General features: G+C 39.2%; 2 protein-coding genes across 2 annotated transcripts; both read right to left on the bottom strand.

Moving 5' to 3' along the window:
* Nucleotides 1-618: 618 nt before the first annotated feature.
* Nucleotides 619-3,923, bottom strand: LOC110718249 (lateral signaling target protein 2 homolog). Its single transcript, XM_021897084.1, has 3 exons — nt 1,653-3,923; nt 1,468-1,544; nt 619-1,388 (listed from the first exon to the last, which is right to left on the bottom strand). The coding sequence occupies exons 1-3, from the start codon at nt 1,740-1,742 to the stop codon at nt 836-838; spliced, it is 720 nt and encodes a 239-aa protein (XP_021752776.1). The 5' UTR covers nt 1,743-3,923; the 3' UTR covers nt 619-835.
* Nucleotides 3,924-4,226: 303 nt separating this feature from the next.
* LOC110718247 (heterogeneous nuclear ribonucleoprotein 1-like) lies at nt 4,227-6,467 on the bottom strand. Its single transcript, XM_021897083.1, has 2 exons — nt 5,992-6,467; nt 4,227-5,574 (listed from the first exon to the last, which is right to left on the bottom strand). Exons 1-2 carry the CDS (start codon nt 6,211-6,213, stop codon nt 4,561-4,563), a joined length of 1,236 nt encoding a protein of 411 aa, XP_021752775.1. The 5' UTR covers nt 6,214-6,467; the 3' UTR covers nt 4,227-4,560.
* Nucleotides 6,468-15,630: the final 9,163 nt, after the last annotated feature.

The following is a 15,630-nucleotide window of genomic DNA, read 5'->3' as shown; positions in this document are numbered from 1 at the left end:
TGCGACAGTTGTCTAGTTTTACAGAGCATAATTAACTTTAACGGGTATGGAAGACTGATGGAGAATGTAAAAATCCACGACGATACTTGTAGCATGTCCTCCTAAAGAGAGGTAGATGCAAAAGATGAGCTTTTGTAAGTTTAAGTGTGTTTATTTTCCTTTTTTATTTTTTTTTTATTGTCAGTGACAACACTTTGTACTTCTGTTACTCTGAAACAAATTCTAATATATAAATCTTTTGCTCTGGTTGTAGAATGACACTTAACAACTTAATGGATCTCAAAGTTTTCACTCTGCTTAATTCTTGTGATTATTGTTAAAGCTCGGAATTTTATTTCCCAATCCAGATTTTGCTGTTACATTACCAGATTTGTAGACATTTTCTTCTATTACATCTGTCTAGTTGGAGCTTGGAGGGAAAGTATATTCTGCTGAAAATTATTCTGAAAATAAGATCATCTTTAGTAAAACATAATCATTCGAGATAATTTTCCGTGGGCTATTATATGGAAAATGTAATCCCCGAGTCAGATTCTTGTTGGCATTGGTTAGCTTTTTTGATCTCATGGTAGAGAGCGATGGGAATGATGTTGCCCATCATCTTACTATATAGTGCCGTTTTTGTGTATTATCCTGGCATTGGTTTTAAGCATTGGAATTGTTTTACACCCAAAATATTTTTCTTTCAGGCCAAAAATAATCTGTTGATTACAGGAGGGGAATACTGGCTTGTATGTTGATCAGTAAAACTTGGCCATACACAAACACAAACAAAATAATCATTTTGAGGAATAGGAAAATAGAATCATGCACACACTCACACTCACACTCAAAATTAGCATTTCCTTGTTTTAACTGTCTTCCACTGAGAAAGGTTCTCTATAGGGTTCAGCACCGGTACTATGTAGTGGCTCCTTAGTCGAGCGTTTGTTGCAGAACTGATAAGAGGCACAGAAGAACAATCGCGAAGTTCCTCAGTTACTTTCTCATTGTATGTGCTCTGAGGATCAATCGTGCAACTATCATCATCTTCATAATCATTATCAATGTCGTCATCATCATCTTCATCATCACTTAGCTGACCATAATCATCATCATCCTCAACCTCGTCATATTCATCTTCACCATCATAACAACAGTTGTATCTGTAGTTTGATGAGTACAATGGCAGTTTTGATTCAGTTGAGATAGTTTTACTGAGAGGTGCACAGATTAGACAGGCTTCTACTGCTGCTGTTGCTTGATCTGTTTTTTCGTCGCCTCTTTCTTCCCAATTGTTATCATCATGGTCATCCTCTTGTGAGCTCAGCGGCTCATAAGTTACCACCTCCAAATTAAACCTCACTTTCTTTCTGATCCTTGTCTTCGTTTCATCTTTCGGCTTCTCCCTACATAATAACAAACCATTACTCCACAACAATTCACCTGGCATTTCTTACGGTATTTGAAGAAAAGAACGTGAATAACCTTGTGCCGCCGAGGGTTTGTGGTGCGTCCAGCACTTTAGAATTATCCGAATGCAATGGCTCATATCCCCGAATTCTCTGTCAACCAAATGGAAAACAAAACATATACATACCTTAGTTTCAAACGGTTAAAAATTTAGAAAAATTGAAAAAAAAAAAAAAAAGAGTTGAGATAAGATGCTTAACTCTTCTGCTTTTGGAGCCAAATTTAGAGGCTGACTTCGGCCGTTTTCTCTTATTTGTACCACCAAAACATGCAAATAAGGTCCACCCCATTACCCTTGTATGCCTCTCTCGAGCTCGCTTGCTAAATCGTGCTTGATCCCCCTCCTTCTCTGTGGAAAGAGGGAGCTAGGTATGTTTTGTGAATATGATCAAATGGGTGAAATAAAGGTAGAAGAAGTGAAGAATAAGGGGTTAGTTGGGACTTGGGAGTAAAAGTGACACGGAAAAGTTATGTTATAGAAAGGAAATTTGGCTCCAATAAAATTCGGTTTTTGAAAATGGGAACGTTGGGATTTTTAAATTAAATCATTGCAACAAGAATTAGTTCACTTTCTTCTTTTTTTGAGACAGACAAATTGGACAGCTCTTTTTTTTTTTTTTTTTTTTCTATTCCTTCCCCTTCTAAATCTCTCCCTTATCATCCTTTTATTCTTTTTTTTTTCTTTTTTTTTTTCGGCTGTTGTTGTGAGATGGCAAGATTGTAAGACACTTCGTAACAAACTCCTACTATGTTGAGCATGTTATCAACCAAATTGGTGTTAGAAACAAGCATACTTTACCAACTAAACTACTCCGTATATACCATATAAATACGTACGATATCTGTGGCTAAAAATTTACTTTTATTGCCACAAATATTGTACTTCCAGCATATCGTGCATATTGTACTTGTATGTACTTTCAAATTATGATTGTAGTATTTTTTTAGTGTATGCAAATAATAAATGTACGAAGTTACTTGTGAAAAATATACGTAGTAGAACTAATACATGTGCTATGTGCCTCACTACGTCTTATTCTAATACGAGTAGCATTCCTTTGGACTTTGGAGTAACGTTTTTCAAAGCTTAGTACAAGTGGCAATTAAGTGAAATGATTTTTTAATTTATTTTTAGTCTTACTATTAATTGTAGTTACTCGGTTCAAATCTTGACCCGGCAAGCTTCACTTTTGCTACTAAAAATGCACAGACGCCGTATCACTCAATTGGCAATGAAGTCTTGGCATACGTCTCTGTGGCGAGAATACGAGGTTTTCTTTGTAAAGGAAGAAAATAAAGGCATCTGGCCATTCCTTCAAGAAACGAAATCAAGAATCATTGAAAAGGCAAGAGAGAAAAACAAGAGGACAGAAGAGGGGTTGAATTCAGCCAATCCATGGCTACAAAACGAAATGAAATAAACCATATAATGAACGAATAGTACAGGTACGGAGTAGCTAGTACTCTAGTAGTGTCATTGTGGCATGAAAAGAGTCCCCCTAAGAAACCAACTATCCAATTACCAAACAAAAAAGCTCTAGATAATGAGGCAACCTGCTCTCAAAGAACAAGCAACTTTGACGAGAAAAAAAGTGAGCATGATCTCGGTAATATGTGATGCAAAAGGTGCTATGGATGACTAATATGCTCTGCATATACTTGCTAGCAGGGAAACTCTTGTAACAAACTCTAATTTAGCTTAATTCTATGATCCTTTCTACCATAACAAAAAACATGCAAAAATCATATTCACACCAACTATCTTGGGATGTCTAAAAAATAGATTATGACCGAGTTGAGAAACATACACCCACTTAAAGAGTGGGGTAGACAGGAAGAATAAACAACTATCATACAGGATATTAAAGTGAAATCGTCGTCGATCCTTATTTATTTATGAGGGATAGGGACAATGTGACAATATATTCCTAAAGTTCAGAGTATAATGCATTAAATGACTAGCCATCCACAGCAGACTTAAAAAATTAAAATTAAATTAATAAAGCAAGCTCTAATGGAACTAATCCGTACTAACTCACTACTTCAAAGAGAGAGAGACTACTTCAGCAGGACAAAGTACTAACCCTACTTCAGAAGGGCAAAGGCCCACTAGCATCTATATGTGAAACTATACAGAGAATTCCTCAAAATTATCCTATACGACAGACTTAGCTTTCATCATCAAAATTTCCTACAAGGATAGACAAATTCCTCCACCAAATGTGAGGAAGGAAGAAAATATCCTAAATTAAACTCAACATACCAGATGGAGATCAGCTTAAAATTCCCACCAGCCCACCACACGTTGACACTTGACAGAAGATTGGAACAGAAGAGACCTTGCTTGGGTTGATCAGTCCCATGAATTCATTACGCCATCAGAACATTCTCACCATAAAACCGATTGCATGTTCAAGATTCCACCGCAAACTTGCATTTGGCTGTGTGAAGCCCACCCAATTTCAGAACTTGAGCACCTCTCCTGTACAACAAGGGCAAATACAGGGAGAAATTGATTATTGCCAAGAGTTAAAGCTTCAACTACCACTACGTTATCTCTATCCATTACGAACTGATCAACCCAACTTTGTCTACAGCTCCAATCTCTACCAGTACGAGAAGCTTCACTAAATCTCTGTTCCTACTTCACAAGTCAAACACAAGGTAACTACAGAAGATTTAAGTTCATAGACACATGCACTCATAATTTCCTGCTTACCTGATTCATCAAGGCTACTACAAGGAACAACCAAATCAATACAGTGCTAAAAATATACCAACCAAATAAACGGATTCAATATAAGCTTATACAGCTTAATCACTAGTGCAGTAAAAGTCTAATAGAGCAGCAGTAACAGCAAATAAACATCAAACAGCACACCAGATACCAAACTAAACTCAAACAAAAACAATAGTAAAAAGAAGCAACTAGTACTCCAAAAAACAAAATTATTATTAAACGCTAGCAAGATAACTACTGCAAACTACTGGGAATAAAGCAAGCCAACCAGTCCAACAGTATGCTTGAGATCGAAATAGGCTATCCCCCAGCAACTCTGAAGGTCAAACTTCTATGGTCCATGATGAATCAGTTGAGCAGAACTATGACTACTGCGCTTGTCTAGCCCCACCATATCCACCACCATATCCCATCTGAGCACCATGAGGTCCATTTGCCTGAGCTCCATAACCTCCAGCCCCGTATCCTCCATGACCATTGGCATCACCATAGCCCCCTTGCATCTCTCCACCGCCACCAGCAGCATTGCTACCAGGGGCACCTCCAGCACGATTACCTACGCTACCATATCCATCGCTTCCACCATAATTACCATATCCATAGCCTTGGTTTCCATACCCAGAGGCTCCACTTGGAGATTGACCAGTTGGTCCACCACTTCCAGCACCAGCAGCCCAAGGACCTGCACTTCCATAGCCAGCTGCACCGTAACCAGAGGCTGCCTGCGCAGCATTCCATGAACTTCTTTGCGCATTGGCATTGGGGTTTCCATAAGCTGCAGCACTGGCAGGGCCACCATAGCCAGGATTTGCACCTCCGTATCCAGCATACCCACCATAGCCCATGCCAGAATTGGCAGGACCATATCCATAACCAGCTGCACCATAACCAGAAGAACCATAACCTGGAAACGCACCTCCAGCACTCTGAGATTGCATAAAACTATTAGAATCCATTCTGCCACCATATGCATTTTGTCCGCCACTAGAATTATAACCGCCGCCGCCGCCTCCGCGACCACCCATACCAGGGTTGGCATCCTTGGGTAGAGCACGCTTCACCTCAACTTGCTTACCATTTAAGTCATGGAAGGTATTCTGCAAAACTCTATCTACAGCATCCTCATTGTCAAAAGAAATGAATCCAAAACCTCGGGGTCTCTCTGTATTCTGGTCATACATTATAACTACATCAGTTACTTGGCCATAGTTCTCAAAATACTGTCGAAAACCATCGTCAGTCAAAGTAGGAGGTAACCCCCCAACAAAAATCTTCTTGGTTCTGAAGTTTCCTCCACCACCTCCGCTTCTACCACCATTGTTGTTTCCGGTTCTTCCAGAGCTCTGTTGCTCTTCTCTCGACATAGCTCGCTTCGCCTCAACCTGGATTAAGGAAAAGCATTCCCCAAAAAAAACAACTTAAGATAGCATTCATCACATGCATTCATACATTTTTGTTACACAATCCAATCAAGACAACAAATTGACACTAGCAATCTAAATATAAGCAAACCCAATACAATAGATCAATACATCCAATCGAAAAAAAACAAATCAGGATAAAACCCTAGGAAAAAAATCATGAATAAAAAAGCACAAAACATCATTCAGCACCAAAAATCATACAAAACCCATATCAAACAAAAATAAATCAACACAAATACAACAGTAATCCCAAATGAAACATCTGAATCCAATAAATATTAAAACCCTAAAAATAAAAAACTAATACACTACATAAAGAATTACACAAATTCTAGAAAACCCAATAAAATTAATCAAAAAGAAAGAAGAACTTACAGGTCTACCATCAATGGTATGTTTATCCTGAAGAACACGATCGAGAACAGAAGGATCTGAGAAAAGAACAAAGCCAAAACCTCTAGGTCTACCAGTAGCTTTATCTCTCATAATATTAACCTGATAAACATCACCATATTGTCCAAAATAATCTTTGAGCTTTTCTTCAGTGGTTTCCCATGAAATCCCACCAACAAACAACTTCCCTTGATCTGAATCCATTGATTTAAATGAATACCCTTTAGAGATTTGCACCCCACTAATCTCTTTCCCTGGAAATAAATTGATGGGGTTTTTGGGAAAAAGGGGGATTAGGGAATTAGGAGAGAGAAAGTGGGGTGGAGAGAGATAAGGGTTTGGGGCGAACTGGTGAAGGGTTTGGAGGAAGAGAGAGAAGTAAGTGGTGAATGAAAGGGCGGATTTTGGGTGGTTTTTCAGAGTACGTGGGAAAGTTGATGGGTGAGATTTTTTCTATTGACGGTCACGATTCTATGCTTCTTTTTATTTAGGTTATTTTGATGGGGAAGGTAAGAGGGATCGAGGGGGTGCATGTATGCGATGTTTTAGACTTTTTGGTGCATAAAATAAGACTACTCCGTGAACGATTAGGGTTGTACGCAAGTTGAAAAACGAATTGAAATTGACCTGATGGTTAACTGCGGATTATAATTAGGTGCGCAGTGGATGAATAGGGTTGTGCACATGTATTAAAATCGGATTGGAATCGACCATGACGGTTGACTGTGGATTATTTAGCACTAGAATCGACCATGATGGTTAATTGTGAATTGTGTATTAAGTGTGTACTAGACTACTAGGGTTGTGCACATAAAATTGGATTGGAATCAACCATGAAGATTGACTACGAATTGAACCAGAAAAAATATCGATTCATAATGATTTGGTGGGAGGAAACTTATATATATGTTTGTTAGTAGATTAAGGGTTATGCAATGTGTAGAGGAGGAAAAAGGGGTCGGTGGATATCGACCTATGGCGAAGAGCAAGAATAGTCGTTGTGTACTTATGCTATGGAGTAGGTTACCCCTACACGCTTTTTGGAAGTGTTGAAGGTCGTAGTAGCTCATGGTCACATGGTGTGACTTTGACTAGCTCTTCCTACTACAACCAACTAGCAGATTGTATTTTTCCAGAATTGTACCATGTGTTCTAACTAAGTGTTTGTTTAGCCAAGCTACTAATGAACCATTTTTTGTTTTTCAAAAGTATTTTCTAGAAAAATTATAGAGTGTTTAGTTGTGTTAAGCTATGTTCATTTATGTTAGTAATTTAGAGTGTATGAATGGGGAGAGCCCTCTCCATGAAGTGTCGCGCCCGCGGTTCACTGGGGAGAGCCTTCTCCAAGGGCGCGGCCAGCCTTCTACAAATTTCAAAGGATGAGTTCCAACTTATCCTGTGCGCGCCCGCGGCGTGGACCCCAGCGACTGCAGCCCGCGTCGATTCAGTTTGCGGTTTTTCGTTCTTTTTATTCAAAAGGCGAATTGTGAAATTGAAAAAGGAATATAAAGGAAATTCGGTTTTCTCTCCTCTCTAAGTTATTTTCTCTCCACATTTTTCATTGAAGAATCTTGCAAACTCGTTATTGAAAACTCTATTAATCTAGCCAAATATTTGAGAATTTATCATCTAACTACGATTCTTAGTGCTAAGATCGTAGTGTTGTCTTTTATATCTCAAAGAGAATTTCTAGTAAAACTCAAGCACCGTTGTGGGGAAAATTAATCACTTTAGGAAAGTGTTTCACACGCCTAAGACAAAGTATCAAGGTTTGAGACTCATGTGGTCATTGGAATTCTCATGTTCATGTTCGTTTGAAAGGCTTGGAAGAGAGGCAAGTTTATAATCTTTCATAATAGTTAATTTCATTGTAATTTATGTAATTCATTGAATTAGTAGTGCTTGGTTTGAATACACTTGGTTGTATTGATTTGGTTGTATAATTTTTATAATTATACACTGTTTTAGGTTTTGTTCCCAAATAGTTTGTATTTAATTTATACTAGAAAACTTAACAATTTCACAAATAACTTGTTACTTGTTTCAAATTATATCAAGAAAAATTAGTTCAGTTTAAATTAGATAAGTAAGAATAAGGTGACTTGACAAAGCCATGGAAGCACTTTTGAAAAGCTTAAATAATTTTGTGTTATTTGGCCAACTAAATCTATTATGAACTAACGTATTTTTTACTCTTAACTCTTCTTCAATCACCTAGCATCATTTGTTTTCATAGAATATACAGACAAAATCTATAAAGTATCATATGTGAAGTAAGGTCTTTCTCCCAAGCGTTGTTGACCTATATAGATGTGTTGGCTAAATTATAAGGAGTTCTAAGAGTTTTCGTAATATAACATGTATCAAAGATATAATTTAATAATATAAGAGGTCTTTAAGACATCAATTTAGTTGCTTTTCTATACTCTCGTTTTTGAAATTCTAAGATATAGATAAAATTTCCTTTCTTACCTAGCAATAGCGAAGCTCATTTAAACTCATAGCTGTATTTAGAGGGTGAAGAGATCGACTTCACTCATAGTATAAGTACAAAGGATAATACTCTCCTCCCGAAACTTTGAAAACCTAAAATTGAGACACAAGCCCTTGGTTTTAAAATAATACCAGCTTTCCCCATCTAAGCAGAATTCCGTCGGGCTGCCGGCGATTAGAGGGGGTTGGCTTGCTCCTCAATCGCCGGCAAGCCCCCTTTATCAAGTCTCAACCAAAATCGTTGTACCTAGCCGCGACCACCTCCATTAGTCCTAGTTTTTTCTTAAATAAAGCTCGTTGTGGGTTGGGCTCCGATCTCCGATCGCTAGTTAACGTTTTGCTCAATTTATAGCTAAGTTAATTTATTGGTTTTCACATTACCCAAGTTATTTGAGAAGGGTTTGAATAATTTATTTTTTTTTGCTTTCTTCTAATCTCCTAAGTTTCGCCCCGCTCGGGGTGGTTTTCCCCTTTCGAAACTGCTTGAGATTCCCCTTCTATTCTCCTAACCAAAAAAAAAAAAATCTTAGAGAAGGTTTTCTCCTCCTGCTACTGTGTTTGTGCCTCTCTTGTGGGTTTTTTTTTAAGTCTTAGCTTGCTTTTGGTGTATTATGGATTGTCGACCTTTACTTAAAGCCCTTATGATTACTCACTTGAATGACGACTATGCTGAAAGCATTGTGAATTTTGCTACAAACAATTGCCCTCGAAATATCTTTAATCAAGCCAAGAGTTTAAAGGATGAGGGTAACATATGCTATAAACGTGGTGAGTTTATCTATGTTGGGGCTAAGTATGATAGAGGGTTGAAATTTGTGTGCTTTGGTTTACAAAGGGATGAGAAAGATTGTGCTTTTCTATGGAGTCTTGCTATTGCTTTGGAATTGAATCTTGCAGCTTGTGCCTTAAAGGTCCATGATTATGAACAAACTAAGGAACTTTGCTCCTTAGTCATTGAGTTTGATGGTAGCAATGCCAAAGCTATTCATAGAAGGGCTTTAATCAAGCTTAACCAACTGGAAGAGGCTTATGAGGAGCTTGGCAAGGAAGCCAGGTCAGAGCCTAATAATCAGGATATCCTCCGTGAATTGAAGAAAGTGAAGGGCCTAAGTTGTGAGACAAGCAAGCTCGGTGGTAAAAGGGGTACTGAAAATTCTGTCATGACTGGGTGTATCTACAACAAAAGGGGGGAAATTAGCGAGTCAAACTATTAGCTTAGTGAAAGATCCAGTTTCTCATAGGAATGACCAGAGGAGTGATGCCACTAGCTTGTCTTCCACAGGCCAAGCTAGTGAAATGGAGGTAGAGAGCTCCATCCATACCCACAATGTGTATGCTCCTTTGGAATATGAGGAAGTTAGTTCAACTTGTCCCCTTAACGATCGGGAATCAAGACATGGCTTGGAACCTGGAAAAATCCATTGTTTCTCTAATGGAATAAAAAGAAACAAGTCCCTTAAGATTTCCTCCTTGTCCTATCCGAACCTCAAGCAAGGAAGTTGCTAGGGATGCGATTCTTGAGGTAAAGGTTGCTCCTTTATCTTGTGTTTATTGTTTTACCACTATCGTCCATGGACTAGATTGGGCGATCTCGGTCTAGCCTCTTAATATACCATTGAGAGGCGTTTCTTCTAGGTTACCTACGATGTAGTGTGGTACCTAGGTGAGAGGGTGGCCATCCAGCACTCCTCGGATGTTCACATTATTCCTGCTGGTCCTCCTGCTTTGATGATGAGTCAGGGGCTGCTCCAGACTTATGCTGCCACCAGGGCGATAGGCGAGGATTGGCGGGAGTATAGTCACCCGGACTGTTCATATGCGGAGGAGCTGCTTCCTCAGCTAGCTCCACCGCTTTACTGTGAGGAGGAGGTTCGTCTTTTTATCTATTTACGCAGCTCTTTGGCTAGCCCCCCAGCAGTGTTTAATCGTTGGATCTCATTTTTTGCACGCTGCGGAGTTTATTCCTCCGCGCATGTCCATCACCTATCAGGGGACGTATGGTCCTATTAAGGAGATTATTCCTCCAGCTCCCGAGGAGTGGCGCTTGGTATCGAGGTCCATTTCTCGCTGTCAGACTTGGGTGAGTTTTCTTTCAGTTAGTGTATATATGTATATTTTGCTTTTTTGACTTTGTCTGCTATTGTAGTTCTCTCGTGAGGTGGTGACTCGGATGGCAGAGGCCGTGGATGCCTTCCGGTACCAGCTAGTGAGGTTGAGTTGTCGTGCGTCATGTCGATACATTGCCCCGGTACGTTATTTGCTTATTTTATTTTTTGCTTGTTTTTCTTTTTATGTATTGACTTGTATTGTTGTTTTTAGCCTGTTCCTCAGGAGCGTACTCGTTTGAGGCCAGAGGGCTCAAGGGAGGGAATTGGGTTGAGACGTCGCCGCACCTCGGTGGAGATTCCAGGTAGACGGGAGGTGTCTGTTCCTACCGTGGTTGTGGAGGACAATGGCTCCTCGTCTAGAGAGGTGGTGAGGCCATCGGGTTATGGCTCTCCGGTGCTCTGTCCTTATGAGGTTCCGCGTATTCACTGAGCTGGTGGGACGTATGAGGTTGGCTCGTCGTCGCGGCAGTAACAGCAGCAGCCAGAGTATGCTCCTTTTGCTAGTGGGAGTTTTCAGCAGGGGCCTCACGGGGAGACCAGTGGACAGGTCCGGCCATTTCGATTCCGCCGACTGGTGGTGCTGATGTTGGTCAGGGATTGACCCCGCGGACCTTGCAGTTCTTCGACACATTCAGCGTTCCTCCAGAGTTGCGTCCTCCGGCACCATAGTTGTACCTGTATCTATTTTGATTTGACTATGTAGGACTTTGCTTATGCATTGTGGATTGACTCTACTATTATTAGACTGATGTATATACACTTAGACTCTATTATGTATATTTTAGTCTTTGCCTTTATTTTTTCATTTTATGTGCTTGTGAGTGTGTGACTTTGTGACAAATTTTGCGCAAAATTTCCGCCAATTTTATTATCATTGGAGGGTATCCGACTTTCTCCCCCAAAAAGAAAAAATAAAATGAGGTCAACAAAAATAAGTTTAAACTTGAAAATCAAAGAGAAGGAAATTCCCAAATCAAATAGGATAAGTGTATGAAATTTTGTAAGAAAAAATAAAATTGGATAAAGGTTAGGACAAAAAATCCGGAAAAAATTAAGTTACAAATCCGAGTCAAAATCATATTCATGCGTACAGCAGTACGTGCATTACATCGCTAGCGCTGGGATCCATCGCGGCGCGATGGAAATATCGCGGCGCGGTGGTTTCGAGGAAACCGAGTTCGTTTTGAACTCGATTTCTGCGTCGATTTCTTTTATAAAAGGCCCCCAAATATGTCGTTTTCAGTATAATTCAAACCATTAGCTCTCTAAATCTTCTATTCCCATCAAGTAGTCATGGCTAGGAATTTTTGTGATACAACTTGTGAGTGGTGCCGGTCTTTGACCGCTAAAGAGAGAAAAGAGCTTGACTTTTTTCATATGGGGGGTTTTTTTGGCATCAAATGGGTAGGTCTTGACATTGACTTTATTCATATCGCCCTAGAATATTGGGATTCCAATACTCACTGTTTTAGGTTGGGTCATGATGAGATTAGCCCTTTGCCGGAAGAATTTGGTGTTATTCTTGGTTTTCCCTCTAGACCTTGCGGTAATTCCCACAGTATGCGAATATTACTACAAAGATTTTGAGCGATATTTTAACCTTAGGGAAAATGATTTAAAGAGCATAGTTAATGGTAGTGAGGTTGATCTAAGAAAATTTGCATCTTTTATTTTAATAGACCAAAATTGGATTCTTTCCATGTTTATAAGAGAAGAGCCTTCCTTTTTTGCATGTTTAGCCAATATCTACTTACTAGTGGTAGTATGCATGGGGGTCAAGCTATTTTAGCGTCTGTCATGGAACAAATTGATGCAGGGAGAAATCCAATGCCATTAATTGTTGGAGAAACAATGTTAGGCTTGGATGGATTAAAGAAGGATCCCAAAGCACCACTTTGAGGATCTCCAATTTTATTACAGGTAGAAAATTAATACTTTTAATTACAAAAATCAAAAATATTTAATTTTGTAGAGTAATAACAATCTATTTTTATTCTTGTAGATTTGGCTAATGGAAAGACTTGAGCTAATTAGTCCTCCTGACGATATTGAAATGTACACTCCAAATTGCCTTGCAAGAAGGAAGAAACGCTTTTCTTTGAAGATGGGACGCCGGGTGTGGAGTAGAATCTTTGAAACTCATGACTTTCCATTAAGTGGGTCATTCCTTGGTGGAGAATTGAGAAGATGGTCGGAGTCAATACTCAACCTTCTTGCCGTATTCCAAGCTTATCTAACTTGACCTTTTATTACCCTTCTAGGGTAAGGAGGCAATACAGTCTTGCTCAAACCGTTCCTTCTGGAGATCTTTGTCGACCCTATGAGTATCCTGTATCGCAAAATGTGGGAAGATTTGATGACTATTGGTGCGCTAGACCCTTGTGGGAATTGAAGTTGTCTCTAATAGAATTCCTCCTCCCTTGTCTAGGGAACTTAAGCAATGGTTACTTGGTAGAACTCAAAAGGACAAGAACAAAGTTCGAAACAAAAATTCTAAGAGTGCGGAGAAGACAAGTGTGAAACACCTCTTAGGTGATAAGAAAGTACCTCCTAAAGATCGTATGGGTTCAAAAGTTGAATTCAAGACTCCTATCATGCCTAAGAAAAAAAGTTTTGTGAAGGATAAAGGGAAAAGGAAAGCCGACCCTAAGGAAAAGAAGGCTTAGGTTGAAAAGAAAGTTGGTGTTTTTGCTAAAGGGGAAACTATTTCCTCTAAGGTTTCGGTTAGATCATCCAATGGTTCCCTACTGGTAAAGGAGCTAGAAGATGAAGAGGATACCGACAAGAATTGGAAGAGGGCTAGGAAGGAGAACACAGATTAGAGTATTGCTTTACTTTCAATTTATTAGACAATATTTTATTTTCAAGTTAATTTTATTTTCAAGCTTTCATCAATAATGTAATTTTATTTTATTTAATCATTAATGCAATTTTCAACTTTTATTGAAGTAATGAAAACAACTTGAGTGTGAAAATAATTTGAGTACGGAAGTCAAAAAATTCTCGAAATCAGCTGAAACTATTTCAGTTATTCGAAATTTTGAAGCGGCGAAAACCCGACTCCATCGCGGCCCGATGATTCTTGATCTGGAGCGACGCTTGATTTGCGATGCCGAGTTGACGTGTAGTCGTAAAAATGCGAAATTTTGAAAATTTAAAGTGGCCGCACCCCTTAAAGGGTTGTCTACGTATCCTTGCTAAGGAATCAAGCCAAACGTAGCTCTCTTGAGTATATAACTCAATTAAATCATGGGTAGAACTTCATAAGTTGGTCAAGATTTGTCATGTTTGAAAATTCGTTCCCATCCATATCTGTTAACTTAGCGGTGCCTCCATATTGGATAGTTTTGACAATGTATGGTCCAGACCAATTAGGCCTAAACTTGCCTCTTGGATCTAGAACATTCTTTCTAAGCGCTTTTAACACCAAGTCTCCTACTTTGATGTTTCTTGTCTTGACCTTCTTATTAAAGTGTCTGGCCATGCAAGTTTTGTAGCATTAGGTATGATGTAAGGCTTCTAGTCGTCTCTCATCGAGTAGAATTAGCTCTTCATACCTTGCTCTTGTCCATTCGACCTCAGCAAGTTTACTTTCCAGTGCTATGCGTAAGGAAGGTATTTCCAATTCTACAGGTTGTACGACGCCCATTCCATAGATTAGGGAGAATGGCGTATTTCCTGTGTATGAGCAAATTGACGTGCGATAACCCCAAAGAGCAAAATGGAGTTTATCAGGCCAATCCCTGTAATTTTCTGTCATTTTTTCAATGATCGTCTTTAAATTCTTATTGGCTTCTAATACGCCATTCGCTTAAGGTCTATATGGGTAAGAGTGGTGATGTTGAATCTCGTACTTTTGAAGTAATTCCTTACACTCCGCTTGAAAGTGAGTTCCATTGTCACTTATTATTTCATGTGGGACTCCATATCTACATATGATGTTTCGTTCGATAAAGAGTGCTACATGTTTTGCAGTGAGTTTCGCATAAGATGCCGCCTCGACCCATTTAATTTGGCGAAGTAATCAATGGCGACGAAAATGTATTCATGACCTCCTATTCCAGGGGGAGTGATTTTTCCAATGATATCTATTCCCCAAGTTGAGAATGGCCATGGGGATGTGTAGGTGTAAAGAAGAGACGGTGGAACATGTTGTAAGTTAGCATATATTTGGCACTTTGAGCATCTTTTCACGTATTGATGGCAATCTCTATTCATGATAGTCCAGTAATATCCTAGGCGCATTACTTTTTTGGGCCAGCATTTTGCCGTTCATGTGTGTCCCACATGCTCCTTCGTGAATTATTCTCATTGCCCTTTGAGCTTCCTTTTTGCCTACACATAGAAGAGCTCTTCCTTTAGGTACTCTTTTATGTAATTTGTCGTTTATGAGAACAAATTGTGATGCCAAAAGTCTTAAGGCACGTTTCGTTCTTTTGTCAGCATTAGGTGGATATTCCCCTTTGGTGATATGGTTGAGGATGTATGTATACCAAGGTCCTTCCTCTTCTTCTTCTTAGGTTACTTCTCCATCTTCAATAGCTTAAATGTAAGCTAGTTTATGCCTTTTCTCTATAGTTGAAGGCATTTGCTCGATTTCCTTAGGAATCCTAACCACTGAGGCTAGTCTTACCAAGGCATCCGCGAATTGATTTTCTTCTCTTGGCAGGTATGTGTATTCTACCTTTTCAAGTTGATAAGTGAGAGTTTCTAAATAAGTTTGGTAGGGAGCTAAGCTTTCACTCCTTACTTTCCATCTTTTGGAGATTTGGTTGACGATAAGGGAAGAATCTCCGAATATTCAAAGTTTCTTTACTCCTAATGCCAAGGCTGTTTCGAGGCCTACCACACATGCTTCATATTCAGCAGCATTGTTGGTAACGTCGAAGTCAAGCTTGATTGAGATTGGGACATGTTCTTCTTTACGTGACACCAATAAAACCATTACATCACATCCTTTCTGGTTTGAGGCTCCATTGAAGTATAATGTCCAAGTGTCGTCTTCTATAACCATTAAGTC

Source organism: Chenopodium quinoa, unplaced genomic scaffold, assembly GCF_001683475.1.
Source record: "Chenopodium quinoa cultivar QQ74 unplaced genomic scaffold, ASM168347v1, whole genome shotgun sequence".
Lineage (NCBI taxonomy): Eukaryota > Viridiplantae > Streptophyta > Magnoliopsida > Caryophyllales > Amaranthaceae > Chenopodium > Chenopodium quinoa.
This window is presented reverse-complemented; position numbering and strand designations above follow the sequence as displayed.

Excerpts from the sequence above, each read along its gene's own strand:
- LOC110718249 (XM_021897084.1), bottom strand. The coding sequence starts at position 1,742 with ATGGGGTGGACCTTATTTGCATGTTTTGGTGGTACAAATAAGAGAAAA. Across the intron at positions 1,545-1,652 it reads TTGGCTCCAAAAGCAGAAGA|AGAATTCGGGGATATGAGCC; the intron begins GTTAAGCATCTT and ends TTTGGTTGACAG. Across the intron at positions 1,389-1,467 it reads CAAACCCTCGGCGGCACAAG|GGAGAAGCCGAAAGATGAAA; the intron begins GTTATTCACGTT and ends GTTATTATGTAG.
- LOC110718247 (XM_021897083.1), bottom strand. The coding sequence starts at position 6,213 with ATGGATTCAGATCAAGGGAAGTTGTTTGTTGGTGGGATTTCATGGGAA. Across the intron at positions 5,575-5,991 it reads ATACCATTGATGGTAGACCT|GTTGAGGCGAAGCGAGCTAT; the intron begins GTAAGTTCTTCT and ends TCCTTAATCCAG.